This window comes from Eretmochelys imbricata, chromosome 13, assembly GCF_965152235.1.
Source record: "Eretmochelys imbricata isolate rEreImb1 chromosome 13, rEreImb1.hap1, whole genome shotgun sequence".
Classification (NCBI taxonomy): Eukaryota; Metazoa; Chordata; order Testudines; family Cheloniidae; genus Eretmochelys; species Eretmochelys imbricata.
In genome coordinates, this window is record NC_135584.1 from 13,039,447 (window position 1) to 13,058,912 (window position 19,466).

Sequence of the window (19,466 nt, forward strand, 5' to 3'; positions counted from 1 at the left end):
AACTGCCATCCTTTCCTTCCCTCCAAATGCTAGTGATTTCAGAAGCCTCTGAACATGGTACGATATGTATCTCGCTGAAATGAGCTGAGGCAACCTGAATTTTCTTTTGTTACCTTAAATCTGACTCAAACTATTCCCTCCCTCTCCTCCTCAAAAAAATATAAGGTTGCCCACTGATATGAAGAAAGGGAACATAATCAAACACATGACCTATGGGTTATGCTGTAATAAGCTTACATTTCTCCTACACACACACACACAAAATCCATTTAACTTTGCAATCAGTGTAATCACAAGAGCCATGCTAGCGCTGATCATTATTGCATCAGAAGTTGCTTCTTCTGAAAACATGTTCTCACTTATCTTTAAGATACTGGTTAGCAAAACAATGTCTTTAAATACATTCAGCTACACAACAGAAGCTGTCGCCATTGCCACTATTTAGAATGTAGCTTCCAAGACGTCTCTGTGGGAATTGGTAAAATCCAGAGTTCGATATTGTGGGAGGCCTTGTGCTCCGAGAGACAGCCTATACTAGATATTAACAAACAGTATTCCTAATAGTCAATCACTAATCATAGAACATACTGTCTATAGAAAATGACAGCTTTTTTACTTCATATTCTCACATTCACTTCAGTTTTTAAATCCACTACTGCACAAAGAAAAAGACTGCACCAGGGGAATACAGCTAATTATTGCTTTCAATATAAACAAACCATTAACTACGAAAGCATAGAAACCAGCTCCCTAAGGACCCTATTTACTAAACTTCTATTCACCTTCTGTGCATGAGGCAACTGGATCAGAGCTATCTCAGTGTAGATTTCAGCGTTTCTTTTCTGAACAGTCAACTCTAAGTTCTTCAGTCTTAACCACATATCAAAGGAAGTGCAGACCAAAATATGGGGCCTGGTCTAAACTTAAAAGATTTTACTATGTCAGTTAGGGGTGGGATTTTTGTTTTTAAACCAACAAAGCTATGTCTGTAAAAGTCCTACTGTACATACAGTTACACCAGTATAGCTAATGTTGGTTTCCCGAACTCGCATAAAACTACACTGGTAAAGTCACTTATATACTGATACCAGTGCATGTGAGCTAGGAGCCCCCACCTCCCTCCCATTCTGCCTTTGTGCTGCTTCAAAAGGGTGCCCCCAGCATGGTGCAGTGGAAGTTTGTACCCTACCCCTCCTCTGTCCCCCTAAGTAAAAAGTACAGGATTGGGAGTCAGGATTCTAGCTCCAGTTCTACCAAACTAACTCTGAAATAGTATTGAATCAGTTAAAATTGAACCAGCGGAGGAGTTAAGACCTACTACAATCACAATTATACTGAAAGCGGTATTGAAATGTTAGCAGCAGCTATTTGTGAATCACTTTTATACAAGCATTCAAGGAGCATGAGCCTGTACTGGGACCACCAAAATTCTTCACTATATTCAGACCTTGTATGACTATTGGACAAATCAGTGAACATCCCTGCACCTGAGCTTCAACATCTGCGGAACCAAGACAATGTCACGTAATCACCATGCTGTTACCAGTTAAAGACTAATGCAGCAGCTCAATCTTCATTCCAGCAATCCATGAACCATGCATCCTCTTCTCTTAAATACTCCAGGACAAATACCACTAAAGCAAATGTGTAGGTCTATCTGCTAGATCTTGTATACATGAACTTTGTATACCTATGGTGCAGAATGAATATTAATTTTAAATCAAGACAAGCTGACATATGTGATGTTTCAGCTTTTTCTAGCAACTGGTGTAATTCATAGATTCCAGTGCCAGAAGGGACCATTGTGATCATCCATTTTGACCTCCTGTATAACACAGGCCATAGACCTTCCCCGAAATGATAGCTAGAGCATTTCTTTTAGAAAAAGATCCAATCTTGATTTTAAAAATTGTCAGTGAGAATCCACCACAACCCACGTTTTCTAATCCTTTAATCATTCTCATGGCTCTTCTCTGAACCCTCTCCAATAACTCAACATCTTTCTTGAATTGTGGATACCAGAACTGGATACAATATTCTAGCAGCAGTCGCATCAGTGCCTAATAACAAGGTAAAATAACCTCTCCACTCCTACTCGAGGTCCCAGTTTTTGCATTAGCCCTTTGTCCACAGCATCACACTCAGAGCAATGAAGAACACCCAACAAACAAAATTATCAATGGAATACCGTAAAATAAAGAAAACATTCTTTTTGAGCACACTAATGTCTTCAAGAACAAGTCAAATAACAGAAGCAAAAATAGAGTAAATAATTCTCTTGTGCATTCATTTCATTGCTTCTAGAAAAAGATTAAAAGAAGAAAGAAAATCCATCTGCACCCTGAATTTCATCAAGAATTCACATCAGTGTTTATTTATGCATCAACACACAAGACTGTTTTACAATGTTAAAATCATACGCAGTAAGGTAATATATATAGTGTTACTTTTTCCATCTCGTTCCAAGCAGAATAATTCAAAGTAACTTGTCTTTTACTGTAAGTATTAAGATTATTTAACTATTTAAAAATCTGGGAAAAAGTTATCTGATGTTTTAACATTATAAATGGGTCAAAAGATTTTTTTTAAAACAAACAGCAAATGGCAAGTATTCAGCAAATATAAAAAACAACCTTTCCTTGAACTGAAATTAAAAGACTACAGTGTTTGGGAAAATAATAAAATGAACAAAACATTTGATTTTGGAGAACAGCTGTTATAAAAACAAACTAACTTTAAAAATAAGGGTTTTAAGATGTGCATTTTCCAAGACAATCACAAAGGAATTATTTAACTATCAATTCTGTTATAAGGCTATAAAGTATTGTTTTCAGGCTACTAGAAAAGTGAAATCTTTGAGTTTTGCAGATGCAGCTTCAATTTGTATGTGCATCTGTTGAAATTTTTGTGTGAAGAAGCATTTGCAGCTGGCATAGCGTGTCTGTATATTTATGCGTACACCCCAACTATGGCCACATTTACTCCTATGTGTTTTTAAAGAAAAACAAGATTTAAAGCTTAAACTTACCCGGTGACAAACTTCTGTTTTAATTTCTTTAAGAGCACGTTCAGAGAACACACAGCCACAATTCCGCAAAAAACAAAACCTTGGGGAAAAAATAAAACCAGAGTAATTTGATTCTAACGTTTTAGAAAATTTAGTTTACCAGTAACAGACATTTTATTTTATACATGTGTAGTAAATAAATTAAATCAACACTTCAGATTGCAGCAAGTAATTTACCTGTTAGCTTTTTGTACACCTCTCTGTGGCTAATCAAAAGAAACACAAGTATGACATAGCTAATTTGCATTAATGATATTGAGACTCATTATAATTACTAACTGAACAAGCAATAAAAATCAAGCATTCTGAATTATGCTATGTACTTTGTTAATTTATTCTGACTAGTCTAATTTGGTTTATTTTTATACTATTTCAGTGAATACTAAAAAGTTTACTACAATCTCTCAAAAATTTATGAATTCTTACAAGGCCTAGTATACTTTGCTACCGATCCATGTCAGTTCCCCAGATCCTCTGAAGTATCTAAGCACTAATCAAACTCTGGTATTTGTATGATGAGCACTTTGATGAGTGATGGACACTCTCCACCATGACTTTCCTGTTGTGGCTGCTGCAAAGATCATATTCCTAGCCCATCACTTTCCCAACCTGTGTCACCCCTTCCTTTGCACATCTCCACTGGCTCCACTTTCTCTATCACATCAAACATAAGCTGCTTGTATTCGCTTTTAAGGCCCCTCACAGTCTATCCCCATTTTATTGTCTCTAATTCGCTAATGAGCCATCAATTGGCCCATCAGCCTCCTTCGCCTACTTGTTAAATTTTCAAACAAATTTCTTCATATATTTTTCATAGACTTCCCCTCACACTTGTGAGGTGCCCCCTGTAAACATGCACTAAGCTATCTCATTATCCATCTTCAAAACCTCTCTCAAGCATTTAGGAAAAATGTGGACAAACTGGAAAGAGTCCACAGGAGAGCAACAAAAATGATAAAAGGTTTAGAAAAACCTGACTTGTGAGAAAAGGTTAAAAAAAACCTGGGCACGTTTAGTCTTGCATGAAGACAACTGAGGGGAGAGCTGATAGTCTTCCAATATTTTAAGGACTGTATATAGAAAAAATTGTGATTAATAGTCCTCTATGAAACTGTGACAAGAAATAACAGGCCTAATCTGCAGCAAGGGAGCTTTAGGTTAGACATTAAGAAAAACTTTCTAAGTATAAGGGTAGTTAAAGCTCTAGAACAGGCTTCCAAGGGAGGTCATGGAGTCCGCATCACTGGAAGCTTTTAAAAACAACTGGACAAACACCTGTCAGGGATGGTCTAGGTTTACTTGGTCCTGCCACAGTGCAGGGGGCTGGACTTGATGACTTCTCAAAGTCCCTTCCAGCCCTACATTTCTATGATTCTAAGATTCAATATGTCTGTGTGACACGGTGCTAAGCAGAAAACTGCTTAGCCTACCTTCTGTCACTCCAGCTCCAATTAAGGGAAGTGAATTGAAGCTGGGTAGACCATCTGGCCCTGATTGGGGAAGTCTGAACAGCTGCTGCCTCATCAGGCTGGGGCTGGATAAAAGCCTCAGGGGAAGGAAGCAGGGAGGGGGAAGCTGGAAAGAGAAAAGCAGAGCGAAGCGAGATAACTCCCCCCCAGTGGACTGCAAGAAGGGGACTACTTGTATGGTGGAAAGGTGGTGGGAGCACAGTCTGTAAATAAAAGCACCAGGTGGGCACTGCACCTAAAGGTCTCTATATGACTTTCTCAGCCCAGCGGGGGGCAGGAGCCAGGAGGGCCCTGCAGGGACTCTGCTACATATGGGGGCTCATCCGGGATTATGCCAAAGCAAGAATTTGGCAGCATGAGATGGAAGAGACCTTGCAGTGGCTGATCAAGCAGCAGGAAGGGCTGCAGAAGGCAGTACAAACTTTTCAGCAGCTGGAGAAGCAGGCCCTGCTCAGCTGGCAAGCTGAGCAGCAGAGGAGCCTGCAAGATTTTATTCAGGAGCAGATGACCATTCAACGCAGCTCCTTCAGAAGGTGGGAAGTCCCCCAGTGGGGGATGGCATGTGGGCACCAGGCTTGGGACTATGTAAAATGGGCCTGGCAGATGACCCTGATGCCTTTCTAGGCACTTTTGAGTGAGTATCTATGGGGGAAGGATTGGACAGGACAACCTGGGCCCTGAAGGTGGCTCTCTACCTGGCTAGCAAAGCCCAGGTGGCCTATATGGCCCTGAGTGAAGAACAGGCCAGGAGCTACGACATGGTCAAAGCGGCTGTCCTAGATTGGGTAGGGCTGCTTGCTGAAAAATATCGCCAGCTCTTCCGGGCGGCAAAGTGGACAGGGGGTTTGAGGACCTGGGCCTTTGCCCAGAAATTAATGGACTGGGCCACCTGATGGTTGAGAGCTGGTGCCCAGACTGTAGAGGAGATCATGGATGCGCTCATCCTGGAACAGTTTTTACAAGGCCTACCAAAGAGAACAAGGGTATGGGTGAGATGGCACCAACCACGCCCGGTGGAGGCTGTGGTAAAGCTGACAGAGGAGTATGTGGAGGCAGACTCCTCCAGGAAGGAGCGGCACCCCTATAAGGACAAGGACCCTGGGAGAAAAATCCAGGAAAACCCTGACCGGGAAGGGTCTGGGGAAAAAAAGTGGGGAGCTCCCACGGGGACCAGGCAACTCATCTGTTGGCAGTGAGGGCAAGTGGGACATAAAAAGCAGGACTGCCCAGATATGGACTGCGGCTTTGTGGAATTTTGCAGGTGGACCAACTCTGGGGGGGCAGGGGAAGGGGCAGAAACTGTCCATCATTTCTGTGAGGGTGGGGAGGAGACCCCAGCAGGGTCTGGTGGACTCAGCCTCTGCCTGCTCTCTTGTCAGGAGGGGGTTGGTGAAGCTGCAGTGGATAATCCCTGGGGCCAAAATAAATCTGGAATGTGTCCATGGGGATGAGTAGCAATGGCCCAGGCACCCCTCAAGACTTGGGGCCAGTTCCGTTGGAAATGGGTCGGGGTGGTAGAGGGCTTGCAGTACCGACTAGGACCCCTGCCCAATAGGGAAATGAGATTGGGCTGGGGGCCCAAGGCGAGAGAAGGGAGAGACCTGTTTAGGAAGGGGGAAGAGGTCTCGGAGATAGAAAGCCCTAGACAACAGAGCCCGAGTCAGGAAGGACGGGAGAAGGGAAAGAAGATAGGGAGGGAGTATCTGCCCCTGGGCTCTCAGCAGAGCCAATGGGCCCAACAGAACTTTCTGAGGCAGACCCCCAGAAGACTAGGCCCAAATCCTGCTTGAGGGGTCTGGAGAAACTGAGGTCCTGGGTGCCCAGGAGGAAGCTGGGGCCAATCCTGAATCCCTGTCAGAGGTGAATGGGTGAAAGAAAGAGGGGCGCACTCAGGGGTGTGACTGGTGTGATGACCTCTGGGCGGAAGCAGAGCTAGGGGGTGGCCCACCCTCCAAGCAATGTGGTTTCTGCAGGTTGGGGATGGCTGAACCCTGCAAGGAAGCTCCAGCTGGTCACCCAAAAAAGGAAGGACTCCCCAGTAGAACCCCACCCGTTAGAGGAAGGAGGGGACCTGTACGGTTGAACCACGTGATTTGGAAAAAGGGGGGACGCGTGTGACAGGGTGCTAAGCAGAAAACTGCTTAGCCAACCCTCTGTCACTCCAGTGCCAATTAAGGGAGGTGAATTGGAGCTGGGTGGACCACCTAGCCCTGATTGGGGACGCTTGAACAGCTGCTGCCTCATCAGGCTGGGGCTGAATAAGAGCCCCAGGGGAAGGAAGCGGGGGGAGCTGGAAAGAGGAAAGCTGCAGTAGAGGAAAGACAGTGAGGGGAAGCAGAGAGAGATAGCTTGCCCCCTCTCTCCTGCTGGGGGACTGCAATAAGGGGACTACTTGTATGATGGAAAGGTGCAGAAAGCACAGCCTGTAAATAAAAGCACTGCATCTAAAGGTCTCTGTGTGACTTTCTCAGTCTGGCAGGAGCCAGGAGGTCCCTGCAGAGACTCTGCTACAATCTGTCAGGGAGGGTTTAGATATACTTAATCCTGCCTCAGCACAGGGGGCTGCACTAGATCACCTCTTGAGGTCCTTTCCAGCCCTGCATTTCTATGATGCTTACAACAAAAAGTTGACAATCGTTAAGCTGCGGAGACCACTGTCTACCATGCTGACCAATATTGTCTGTTTCCTTGAACTCCCCAATCTGTATCCCTTTATTGTCTCTTGACTTACAGATTGCAAGATCCTTAGGGCAGGGATTGTCTTTTTTTGTTGTTCTTGTGTGACTGTACAGCTCCTACCACAATGAGGCCCTGGTCCATTAGTAAGGCTCATAGGCACTACAATAACTCCAATAGTAAATAAATAATAATGTTGGGGCTATTCACAGTAATTTTCACAAAACATTTGATTTGAAAATCAATTTGAGAAGTGGATTAAACATAATGGTCATTTTTTAAAATATGAACCTAAGTAAAATGTAGAGTCTTGGTGAGGTTAGGTAAATTTATGATTCCTAACATAATTCAGTTTTCCAATGTTTGATATAAAATTTTAAGTTAAGACAAACATAATTCTTACCTTTATACAGTCCAAAATAACCATGTTACTGTGCATAAATACATAACAAATTTTCTGCTAATTACTAAATGAGCAGTATTGCCAATGGGAGCTATATTCTTAACATTGTCTTTGTGGCATGAGTGTTGTTATACCTTAACTTTAGGAGATACGCAGAAAGGAAAAGAGAAAAGAAGCGTGTGACGGATCTGTTAATGGTTCTAAGTATGGTTTTATATGCTTTAGGAAAGAATTTCCTTTCCAACAACCCAAGGTGGCACATGCATAAATAAATAAAATACCAAAGCTTCAAAGTACCATTAAATAAGAGTCACCCCCCTCCCCCATCCTGAAACACTTGCTGACATTAAAAGGAAAATAACAAAGCCTTCATGAACAGATACATGAGCCAGTAGGCATTCACCTCTCTGACTGTTACTGAATACAGTACAATTTAAAATGGATTATTGGAATGAATAAGCATTAAAGAGGAGAACTTTTCTTGCCTGGGGTATTTATTTAGAGAGGCAGAATATTAGGTCATCATCATCATCATAAAGAAAATGGGTGAGGATATTTTGAACATAATTTGGTAGACTTCCACTCTAATTTCACAGATCCACCACTATTCCATTCCTCCAAAATAATGTGTTGCAACAGGAGGACTCTCTGGGGCTCACCCCGCAACACTGAAGTTAATAGAAGTTTTGCAGTGGGAGGGGGATTAGAGCCCCCTAATGAAGCTATGACAATTTACAGCTGCTCAGGATCTGTCCTCCCACTATTTTAACAGTTTCTAAAATATTAATTTGCACAGTTCTAAGTAAAGTCCAGTTAAAGTTACATGCACGATACTAACCGATGCCTTCCATTCATTTCCAAGCCCACCACAGGGCAAATAAAGCGTGCACACTGGATGTCGTCATATTTATCACCTTTTGTGTTCCCTTTATCACCTTTCCAAGCTGGATTATCTGCAAGGTTCAGCTCTGTTACATTCTGAAAGAGACAAATGTAAGTTTTTAAGTTGTGTTATAATGATGCTTGAGACATGTTGAAGTGGTGATGTGCCTGAAGATACATTTTCCTTTATGGCTTATTATATGAAGAAATGATGAAATTCAACAAACTGTAAAGTTCTACAGTTAGAAAGCAAAAATCAAATGCACAACTACAAAATGGAGACTAATTGGCGAGTGTATAGTACTGCTGAAAAGAATCTGGGGGTTATAGTGGAGCACAAACTGAATGAGTCAACAATGTGATGCAGTTGCATAAAAGGCTAATATTCCAAGGTATTTTAACAGGTGTGTCATCTGCAAGACACAGGAGGTAACTCTCCCACTCTACTCAGCACTGGTGAGGCCTCAACTGAAATACTGTGTCCAATTCTAGGCACCACACTTTAGGAAAGATACGGACAAACTGAAGAGAGTCCAGAGGAGAGCAACAAAAATGAAAAGGTTAAGAAAATCTGATATGAGGAAAGGTTAAAAAAAACTGGGTATGTTTAGTCTTGAGAAAAGATAACTGAGGGGGATAACAGTTTTTCAATATGTTATGGCTGTATATAAAGAGAAGTGTGATCAGTAGTTCTCCATGCCCACTGAAGGTGGGGCAAGAAATAATGGGCTTAATCTGTAGCAAGGGAGATTTAGATTAGATATTAGGAAAATCTTTCTAACTATAAAGGTAGTTAAATCCTGGAACAGGCTTCCCAGGTAGGTTGTGGAATACCAATCACTGGAAATTAAGAACAGGTTGGAGAAACACCTGTCAGAGATGGTCCAGGTTCACCTGGTTTTGCCTCAGCACAGGGCCCTGGACTTGATGGATTCACAAGGTCCATTGCAGCCCTTCATTTCTATGATTCTATTTTATATTAGAGCTTGCCATTATAAATGTTATTGGAATGACATTTTAGGGTCACAGACACTGTACCAAGTTTTTATAAGTTCAGCCATACAGCAGCTCTGAAATTTTACAGCTTCAAAACTTTTGAGATACATCTGGCAGGGGAGACTCAGAATTCTATTCCTGACTGGCAGTGTTCTAACTGATAATTCTGTAGTACAGTATAAAGATTTAAAAATAAACTATTTACAAATTGGACATATTGGCTCAATATCAACTAGCCTCTTTCCCAGTTTAGCCTCATTGTGCCTCTCTTTACTCCACTGTTTAAAAGGTGATAATAATACCTATGTTACAGGAGTAGTATGGGATTGGTTATTTAATAGTGACATGCAAGATATCATGAACAAGGCTATGTTTTAGTCACGGGTATTTTTAGTAAAAGTCACGCGCAGTAAACAAAAATTCACAGCCCGAGACCTGTCCATGACTTTTACTAAAAATACCCATGACTGCAACTTGGGGGTCTGCCTGGGGGAGGATGGCCCAGATAGTGCGGGGGGGGGGGAGGGCGGCAGCAGGCAGCCCGGGATCCCTGCTGGTGCTGGGGCGGCGGCAGGCAGCCCGGGGGGTGGGGGAATTTTGGCAGGGCCGGCAGGCTCCCTACCTGGCTCTGCGTCTCTCCCCCCAGCAGCAGCAGAGTTTGGGTGTGGGAGGGAGAAGGGTGTTGGGGCATGGGATGGGGTGAGGCGGGCTCTGGGTGGTGCTTACCTGGGGGGCTCCCCTGAAGCAGTGACATCACCCTCACTCAGCTGCTAGGCAGAGGCATAGCCAGGCAGCTCTGTGACAATCTCGCAGCCTTAATCATGAGCTATTCACAAAGCAAAGGGTGACCCAAATGCAGCTCTAAATTCTATAAGGGCAACTCATGTTTAATGCAGAAATGCAGCTTGTGAAGACAACACAGTACAGCATGCAATACTCCACTTCAGGGCAGGAAGAATGCCCGTTTGAATCAAGATGAAGTTTGGCAAACTAGGTGTGGTAGTTTCCACAGGTTGCACCCTCATAGTATAGAAGAAAGTGACTGAAATCTGCTCCATTTTATACAGACTGGGTACAGACTTTGGCAATTTGAGAATGTGGCCATTAGTTAAAAGTATGAGTACCCGTACCTCTGCCATACAATATATCATAAAGAGCGATACCCTGCAATATAGCAACAGCGTCTCTGATATTGTAAGCAAACACAACTGCTACCAAAGTATCAAACTGCCTGGAAATGAGATGCTAAATTTACATGCTATAAGAATTTACAAAATTATTTGCTAAACTTTCCATTTTGAACTGGAAAAAGTGCCAGAACAGTACTTGAAAAAATAAGATATTAATTGGCTGCCTTTTAGAATCAGATTTAAATTTTGGCATCCACTTACCTTAATGCTCCTGATATAGGATGCAGCCTGCACAAGGGATTTATCAGATGACTTGTCCAGTAAAAATTCAATGATAGCATCTTTGTTATACAGCCTACAACATAAAATTTGCAGTCAAAATTCTGTGACTTTCATAAACTACATTTATTAAAAAATTAGTATTTTTATCAAGAAAGCTAAAGAAAAACAGTCATACCTTCCCAGCTCACAGGCTACAATTGGTCTCCTTAATTCTTCTTGACTCAGTGTGCAGTAGTACCACTGTGCCACTAATTCTGCATTTTTGTCAACCTGAAGGAAGAAAAAACATTGGTTTATCATTCATTTCAGATGGATTTTTCCCACTGGCAGGTTTATCGTTCAAACCTTTACATTTGAAACCAGCACCCACACCCTATAAAATGACAAGCAACCACCCTCCTGGCTCAAATTCACCTGATAAAATGCTTTTTCAAAACCTTTCAGTGAAGATTCTGCATATTTGCTAGGTTAGTGTTAGGCAAAACACTCGTTTCCCCTATATCTGACTTGGAGCCCAAACCTGCTAACCGTTACTCATGCAAGTAGCCCCACTGATTTCAATAGGACTCCTGACAAATGTGTAACTGCATGTGTTACCACTGCAGGATCAAAACATTAGATTATAAACTCAACCACGAAGATGTGGGGGAGGGACAGCAGGGGCAGTGTCTTCTAGTGCTGTGGTTTTTCAACCTCTAGTCTGCGGACCACTGGGAGTCTGAAGACTATGTCTAAGGGGTCTGCGAAAAGTCGTCATTATCACAGAACAGCAGTTTTTAACCTTGGATCCACAGACTGTCTAAGACTTCCAAAGGGGTCCGTGCCTCCATTTGAAATTTTTTAGGGGGTCTACAAATGAAAAAAAAGTTGAAAACCACTGTTCTAGTGGTTCCCATCCTTTCTGTTGGAGCCCCTTCCTTGGGGTGGATTGACAAAGTAAATAGCAGGTGAGTTCCATGCTGTGCAATAAGTAGCACTCTCTGCCCGTTTTAATGGCATGAAGTTTAGCTTCATTCCCATAACAAGCCGTCACAAAAGAATGCCGTGTTCGCTTAGTGTGAGATAAAGAACCACCTCCACCTGGAAAAACATGCTGCAGCCTCACATTGCCCCCCGGTGTCTGCAGAGGGAGAGAGAATCCAGAGGAGTTTGCAGTCGCCAGCTCCGAGACTCTGGGGCTATTTCCCTAAGAGTCACTAACAGGATTACAGCGGGGATCTCCAGCTGTTTTATCATAGAATCATAGAATATCAGGGTTGGAAGGGACCTCAGGAGGTCATCTAGTCCAACCCCCTGCTCAAAGCAAGGCCAATCCCCAACTAAGTCATTCCAGCCAGGGCTTTCTCAAGCCTGACCTTAAAAACCTCTAAGGAAGAAGATTCCACCACCTCCCTAGGTAACACATTCCAGTGCTTCACCTCCCTCCTAGTGAAAAAGTTTTTCCTAATATCCAACCTAAACCTCTCCCACTGCAACTTGAGACCATTACTCCTTGTTCTGTCATCTTCTACCACTGAAAGCAGCCTAGATCATTCCTCTTTGGAACCCCCTTTCAGGTAGTTGAAAACAGCGATCAAATCCCTCCTTATTCTTCTCCTCTGCAGACTAAATAATCGCAGTTCCCTCAGCCTCTCCTCAGAAGTCATGTGCTCCAGGCCCCAATCATTTTTGTTGCCCTCCGCTGGACGTTTTCCAATTTTTCCACATCCTTCTTGTAGTGTGGGGCCCAAAACCGGACATAGTACTCCAGATGAGGCCTCACCAAAGCCGAATAGAGGGGAACGATCACGTCCCCTCGATCTGCTGGCAATGCTCCTGCTTGTACAGCCCAAAATGCCGTTAGCCTTCTTGGCAACAAGGGCACACTGTTGACTCATAACCAGCTTCTCGTCCACTGTAACCCCTCGGTCCCTTTCTCCAGAACTGCTGCCTAGCCATTCGGTCCCTAGTCTGTAGCGGTGCATGGGATTCTTCCATCCTAAATGCAGGACTCTGCGCTTGTCCTTGTTGAACCTCATCAGATTTCTTTTAGCCCAATCCTCTAATTTGGCTTGGTCCCTCTGTAGCCTATCCCTACCATCCAGCATATCTACCACTCCTCCCAGTTTAGTGTCATCTGCAAACTTGCTGAGGGTGCAGTCCACTCCCTCCTCCCGATCATTAATGAAGACATTGAACAAAACCAGCCCCAGGACCGACCCTTGGGGCACTCCGCTTGATACCGGCTGCCAACTAGACATGGAGCCACTGATCACTACCCATTGAGCCAGACGATCTAGCCAGCTTTCTATCCACCTTATAGTCCATTCATCCAGCCCATACTTCTTTAACTTGCTGGCAAGAATACTGTGGGAGACCATGTCAAAAGCTTTGCTAAAGTCAAGGAACAACACGTCCACCGCTTTCCCCTCATCCACAGAGCCAGTTATCTCATCATAGAAGGCAATTAGATTAGTCAGGCATGACTTGCCCTTGGTGAATCCATGCTGACTGTTCCTGATCACTTTCTTCTCCCTAAGTGCTTCAGAATTGACTCCTTGAGGACCTGCTCCATGATTTTTCCAGGGACTGTGGTGAGGCTGACTGGCCTGTAGTTCCCTGGATGATCCTCCTTCCCTTTTTTAACTCTGATCCTGACCCTAACTGTTTTACTGGGGGAATCCCCTGGCTTCCTGTTCAAACCTCGACTGCAGCTCCAGCTCCCCCTCAGTGACCAGGTTTTCCACACTCCGGGGGGGGGTCCAATCCTCCCCCCGCCCGTGCCCCGCGGACCGGGCCAGCCGCCCCCAGCCATGGCTCCCTGGAGCACACTCCTACCTTCTCGACCTTCCGAGGCCCTTTCACTAATTCGTGTCTCTTGGGGATGGTCCCACCGTCGCAACCCATCGTTCCCCTCCAAGCTGCACTTCCGCGTCGACCCCTCTCCAACAACAAACGTACTTCCGGCAGGATGAAGAGTGCTTCCGGCGCACGAGGATGACGCACCAGGGAATCGGGTTGCTAAGGTCCCCTAGCAACCAGTCACGCGAGGGGCGGGGGAAGGGGAGGAGGTTAAGGCTCCGGTGTTGAGCTCTGTGTCCGCTCCTGTATGGGTTCAGTGGCTGGTGGGAGCCCCCGTCCTGCTCCCACAGCAGGGCCCTGGGAAACACGCACCGTACCACAGAGCCCAGCAGGGCCCCCACATGTCACCCCAGACCTGCACGCAAAGGCACCGGGGGTTGGGCCCTGGCACATGGGAATGGGAATGGCACTGACATGCAGCCACATGGGGTGCGCTGACACGTGGGGATGAGTACTAACATACGGGTACAAGGGGATGGGCACTAGGGTTGCCAAGCCTCCAGGATTGTCCTGGAGTCTCCAAGAATTAAAGATTAATCTTATGTCATGTGATGAAGCCTCCAGGAATACATCCAACCAAAATTGGCCACCCTAGTGGGCACTGAGATATTGATGCACAGAGATGGGCCCTGGGCCACGGGGATGGGCACTGACGTACAGGCACATGGGGATGGGCACACTAGGATGGCACAAATGTAGGGGGATGGGCACTGGCATGAAGACACACAGGTACAACATGGGTGCCTTAGGGTTGCCACCTGCCCAAGTCTTCCCAGGATCATCCCTTTTTTGAGGTAGCTGGCCTGGAAATCTGTAAGGCTCCTCAGTATACGCTGCCAGCTGTCCAGTTTTTATGGGGGTCAGGATCGTCCCGGATGTCGTGGGTTTTTGCACCTCAGAGGTGGCAACCCTTGGGCGTATGGGGATGGACATTGGCATAGAGGCACACAAGGACAGCACGGGCACATAGGCGTTGGGGACACTGGGCATGGCCACTAGGTAACTCGAGGGGATGGAAGACCACAAGTCTCGATGAAGCCTCCTCGCACTAGGCCCAAGTGTCCTTGGCGCCACCCCCCCCACCCCCCGAGGCACTCGCAGCAGTTATGCTGAGGATCTGCGACAATATGTTGCAAAGTCAGACTGCCTGAAACTAAACAAGGCCAAACAGGGCAGATATGGCAGAACAATGCTGAACAAAGCAGCTTTATATCTATAGTTTAATAGATGGTACAGAGAACAAGGGAACTAGCTGGTAACTGGATTGGCTGGCTATATGGATACTTAGGGCAGCTTCCTATTGGATAAGTATGCTGAAGAAAGGATGTATAAAAGCCTGTGTAACTTCCTGCTCTGGGTGCAGGATTTGAGATTCTATTCTCCCTGTACCTTCTTTGAAGCTTCAAATAAATTTTTCTGCTTCTCCACCCCGTTGTGATTATTGGGTGATGCATACCGGGCAACGAACCCCTGCTGTTGCTTGCCTCTGGCACTGGGTGCTGGCAACATAGGGATGGGCACTTACATCTTGGCAAACTGAGAGGCACAGGTATAAGGGCCAGACACTAGCATGTAGGCACACAGGGACAGCACAGGCACAAAACACAGAGGACTGGGCACTGGCATGTAGGCACACATAGGCACATGGGGATGGACATTGGCATATTTGCACACACGGATAACACACAAAGACAGGTCCTGGCACACAGGGACAAACACCTGGGCCTGGGGACATGAGAACAAGTAAACAGAATGGAGTCATGCACTGGCAGGCATGAATGAAAGATGTATGTAAATAAAATGAGCCCTTTTCTGAACCTTTTTCAGATTTCATTGGCCAGCATCTGAGAACAGACTGCCTTTAGGGTCTCTCTTTTGTGGACCTATGACCTTGATTTATGTGAGTGTGAATGCAAAGCAGCAATAGTGATGTCTCTCTCTCCCTGTCTGTCTCTCTCACACACACACTTCTCATGCAGTTCTTTTTACCTCCTCAATCTCCTTCACCTTCACAAAACAAAAAGGTCAAATTTTGCTGCCCTTACTCTGGCAAAATTCCCATTGACTTCAATGGGAATTTTTCCAGTGTGAAGATTGCAGAATTGTGGTCCATTGTAAGCCCTCATGTATCCATCCAGTAAATTTCTAGATCCATTCAGACCATGTCCTTAGTGCTGAGACTCTAAAAGGATGACAGTCATCATGTGGACACCCTCTCACTGAGAACTAGATTAAGACTAGGTTTCACATAGGCCACTGAAAGAGGCAGCAGAAAGGTTAAATTTAAACAAACAGCCTAGAAGTAAAAAGTACTATATCCTTCTACCAAATCCTGGGCCAGTCTCTTTAATAAACCATTTTCATTATATTAAGACCCTTGTGTTTTTTAGTTATTTACTCTTCTTGTACTTGAATGTGATGCTTGCAATACTGTTTATAGTGCAATGAAATTTTCCTTTAAAACCCCACCAATGATTACTGTTGGATGTTGTGCAGTAAAATTACTTGCCCATTTTATATTTGAAAATCCCCACCTTAACATGTATCCTTTTCTACTCTTTCTTCGTTGATAAGAATAACAAATAGTAACAGTTATGTTGGTGTTCAGTTTCTTTCCAGAGAAAATACTACTGAAACTTCCACATCAAAGGGCCTACTTCTGCCCTGGATTTATACATGTACTATATTAGACTTCTTTGTGGTTGTTTGTTAGGTGCTCTTCACTGAGCTATAGCTCAGAGTTACAAAACCTACTTAATTGATACCATCATGTAAACTGATTCAAAGCAGGCTTTGTTTGTTTGTTTTTATTTTTTGTTTTGGTAAGAAGGTTCTAAAATTAAAATGCTTTCAGAAAACACAGTTAGGAAAATATGGGGAAATGAACAAACAACTGGTTCAGATATTAGTCTGAACTGAGAGGATCAATGATAGCCCCATCGCTACTTGTTCCTGTTCTCGCTCCCTTTTCTTGCATCAAATAACTGGAAAGAGATCCTAAACCAAATACCCCATCTCCTGCTTGGCCCAATTAAGTCTGTAAGAGAGTTGTTAAGGACATAGGCACAACATCATTTTTGCAATGGTATATTGATAAATTAAAACTATTTTTATCAATATGTTATTTATTAATGTTTTGTGAACAACAAAAATTGTAAAACTCATTTAAAAGGGAAAACAGAAGAACAAAATTAAACATCAGAAATGCAGAGAACAAATTTCTGCAGATATCAGGCCAGGCCAAAATATGTACAGTGTGCTCAAAATAAAGAACGGCTTAAATATTTTTTCTTCGCACTTCCATTGGAAATCTGTCTGAATGCAGCTGTTTCAGCAATGCATTCTGTTGCATGTTGGAACATTACACTGAGACTTAGCCAAATTTTCTTTACAGGCACAAATTGCACCCGAATTTTTAAATCCACAAATGAATTGCGACTGCAAATGATGGCAAAACTAATTGCCTGCTTATCAGAAGCAAATTATACAGATACAAGTTGTACCTACAAAAGGAAAACAAGACTTGAAAATTTAAGCCATATTTGAAAAAAAATAAATTAATTGGTAAAAAAAATACAAAACAACACACAAAAACCTATCTAGGTGTTTATATGGCCTCCATCACTGTAATAGCTGAGCACCAGGAAGAGAGAGAAATCATACAAAAATCATTGGCTCAAATTCCTCAGCTATGCAGAATTGTCCTCAAAATGAGTGCACATGTATCCTGCATTACTGTGCACCCATATTATGGCCAGCAGCAACCCAATAAACAGATTATTCCTGTCTTGACATTCACCTTAATTTTGCATGAACAGTCTGCATGGATCTTATGTGTGTTTTGTGATCGTAAACATGCTGACCATGTTCCCTAAACTTTGAGGCCAATTCTGTAATGGTCCATTATAGCTTCTCCCATGGAAGACCTGTGAAGCAGTTGCTCCTTGGGTTTAGATGAGAGCCAGTATGGGGAGTCCAATCATTTCTCTATGCTGCTGGGTATAGGTTTTCTGTGGCCTATATACACATCATCTGCCAGAATTTGTTCCATACTGTGCTCATAACATTGTAATATGAAAGATCTGTAAATGACATTTTATTAAAAAATCTGTAGTTTAAAACAAATACGGTAAACAATCCCCTGGAAAAGAGAGAATGATGATGGCTTCACATAACAATGTATCACAATTTATATCTTGGTCTGTTATCAGGAAAACCAGTACAACACTTACATTTCCAAGTGAAAAAGAATAGAAAAATATATTTATCTGCTTTGTTTGGAAAGATAAGAAATCAAACAAATAATAAAATAAGTGTATAACCATACTCTATGGAAATTTTTGCCAAGCCACTCCAATGATTGATTGGAAGGGTTGACTCAGCATTTTCCAGATAGTGCTCTAAACTGTTGTGTGGAAAGTACAAATTCGATTCCTGGTCATAGTGGGTATCTCTACACAGCCCGTGGGAGTCAGCCTCCTAGCCTAGGGTGATAGACTCGGGGTAGCTGGCTTTCACCAGCACTCTAAAAATAGGTGTATAAACAGTGATTTGAAATTGCAGCTTGGGCTGGAGCACAATCTGTAAAGTCTAAGAGGGGTTGAGTTTCACATTCTGAGGTCCAGACCAAGCTGTCACTTCAACGTGCTATCTATACATCTGTTTTTAGAGCACCAGAACATGTCCCACTAACCCAAATCTGTCAACCTGGACTGGGAGGATTGTTGCCGCAGCCTGTGTAGACATTCCTCAGGGCCTTAGTACACCTTTCATTGCCCAACAGCAACCTCGACAGGGTATGGCTGATTTAAGACTGGCATTTGGGTTCTTTGCGGAGTCCTGTCTTCCTCGGCTCTCAGGATACCATAGTTGAGGGGTTAAAACCCAGAAATCGGGGGAGATCCTAAAGTTTTCACCAGGATTCTCTTCTAAGAATGGAAAGGCTTCTTCATTCCATCATTGCCCTAAACTGCTGAGTGTATTTAGACAGCTCATCAGCTTGATTTTGAAGTTCCTGTATGGCACCTGTCTTTGGATACTGCACTGCTGCATTTTTGGTGGCAACAGCCAAGTTCTTCAGCAGGCTACAAAACTGGCTGCTGCTGCAGAGGATGTCATTCCGAATATCCTTTTCTTGAGTTTCCTGACAGAGAGAATCCACCAACTTTTGTCCCACCATAATGATCAGTTTGCTCTGTGCTATGAAGACTTCTGGCGGTTGATTATTGCTAAGACTACTGGTAAATACACTAATGGCCTTATGAAGGGCATCAAAATACAGTCTACAATTTTCTGAGAGAGTGATTTTCTTTGCCAAGTCCAGGTTGCTCTGAATATTATGCTTTTTTGAAGGTGGGAAAACCTAAAAAAGGGAAAAGAAAACAAGACATTCAGTTTGGTAACACAGAGATTGTTTCCTTATCCACTTTATCCTGTATTCTCCTGTAGTTTCAATTAAATAAATTATTCTTCACGTTGCTGCAGCTGATTTGCCACAGCTCCAAAATTGTCACAGCCTGGAGACCTTTCGTAATTATAAAGCACTATTTCTAGCTTTGGTAGGCCATGAAATATCAGATCTTAAAATGATATGATCCTAATTGTAATCTACCTTTTGCCCACATACTTACACTTCACTTACAACATGATTTTAGTAGTGGATGTCACAAGAACTGTTGGAGTTAAAAATCAATGCTTTAAAAAGGCTGAACACTTGGAAT

General features: G+C 43.5%; 2 protein-coding genes across 4 annotated transcripts in view; both read right to left on the reverse strand.

Annotated features, from left to right (window-relative positions):
- The window catches only part of RTF2 (replication termination factor 2), a 52,937-nt gene extending 39,077 nt beyond the window's left edge, over nt 1-13,860 (reverse strand). For both annotated transcript variants that reach the window (XM_077831901.1, XM_077831900.1), the window contains exons 1-5: nt 13,723-13,860; nt 11,081-11,175; nt 10,885-10,978; nt 8,454-8,593; nt 3,029-3,107 (exon numbers count right to left, since the gene is read on the reverse strand). In XM_077831901.1, coding sequence (XP_077688027.1) covers nt 3,029-3,107; nt 8,454-8,593; nt 10,885-10,978; nt 11,081-11,175; nt 13,723-13,791 — 477 coding nt within the window. In that variant the 5' untranslated portion in view covers nt 13,792-13,860. The remainder of the gene's footprint in view (nt 1-3,028; nt 3,108-8,453; nt 8,594-10,884; nt 10,979-11,080; nt 11,176-13,722) is intronic.
- Nucleotides 13,861-16,820: 2,960 nt separating this feature from the next.
- Nucleotides 16,821-19,466, reverse strand: part of CASS4 (Cas scaffold protein family member 4) — a 30,495-nt gene continuing 27,849 nt past the window's right edge. For both annotated transcript variants that reach the window (XM_077832130.1, XM_077832131.1), the window contains exon 7: nt 16,821-19,108. In XM_077832130.1, the coding sequence (XP_077688256.1) occupies nt 18,695-19,108 (414 nt within the window). In that variant the 3' untranslated portion in view covers nt 16,821-18,694. The remainder of the gene's footprint in view (nt 19,109-19,466) is intronic.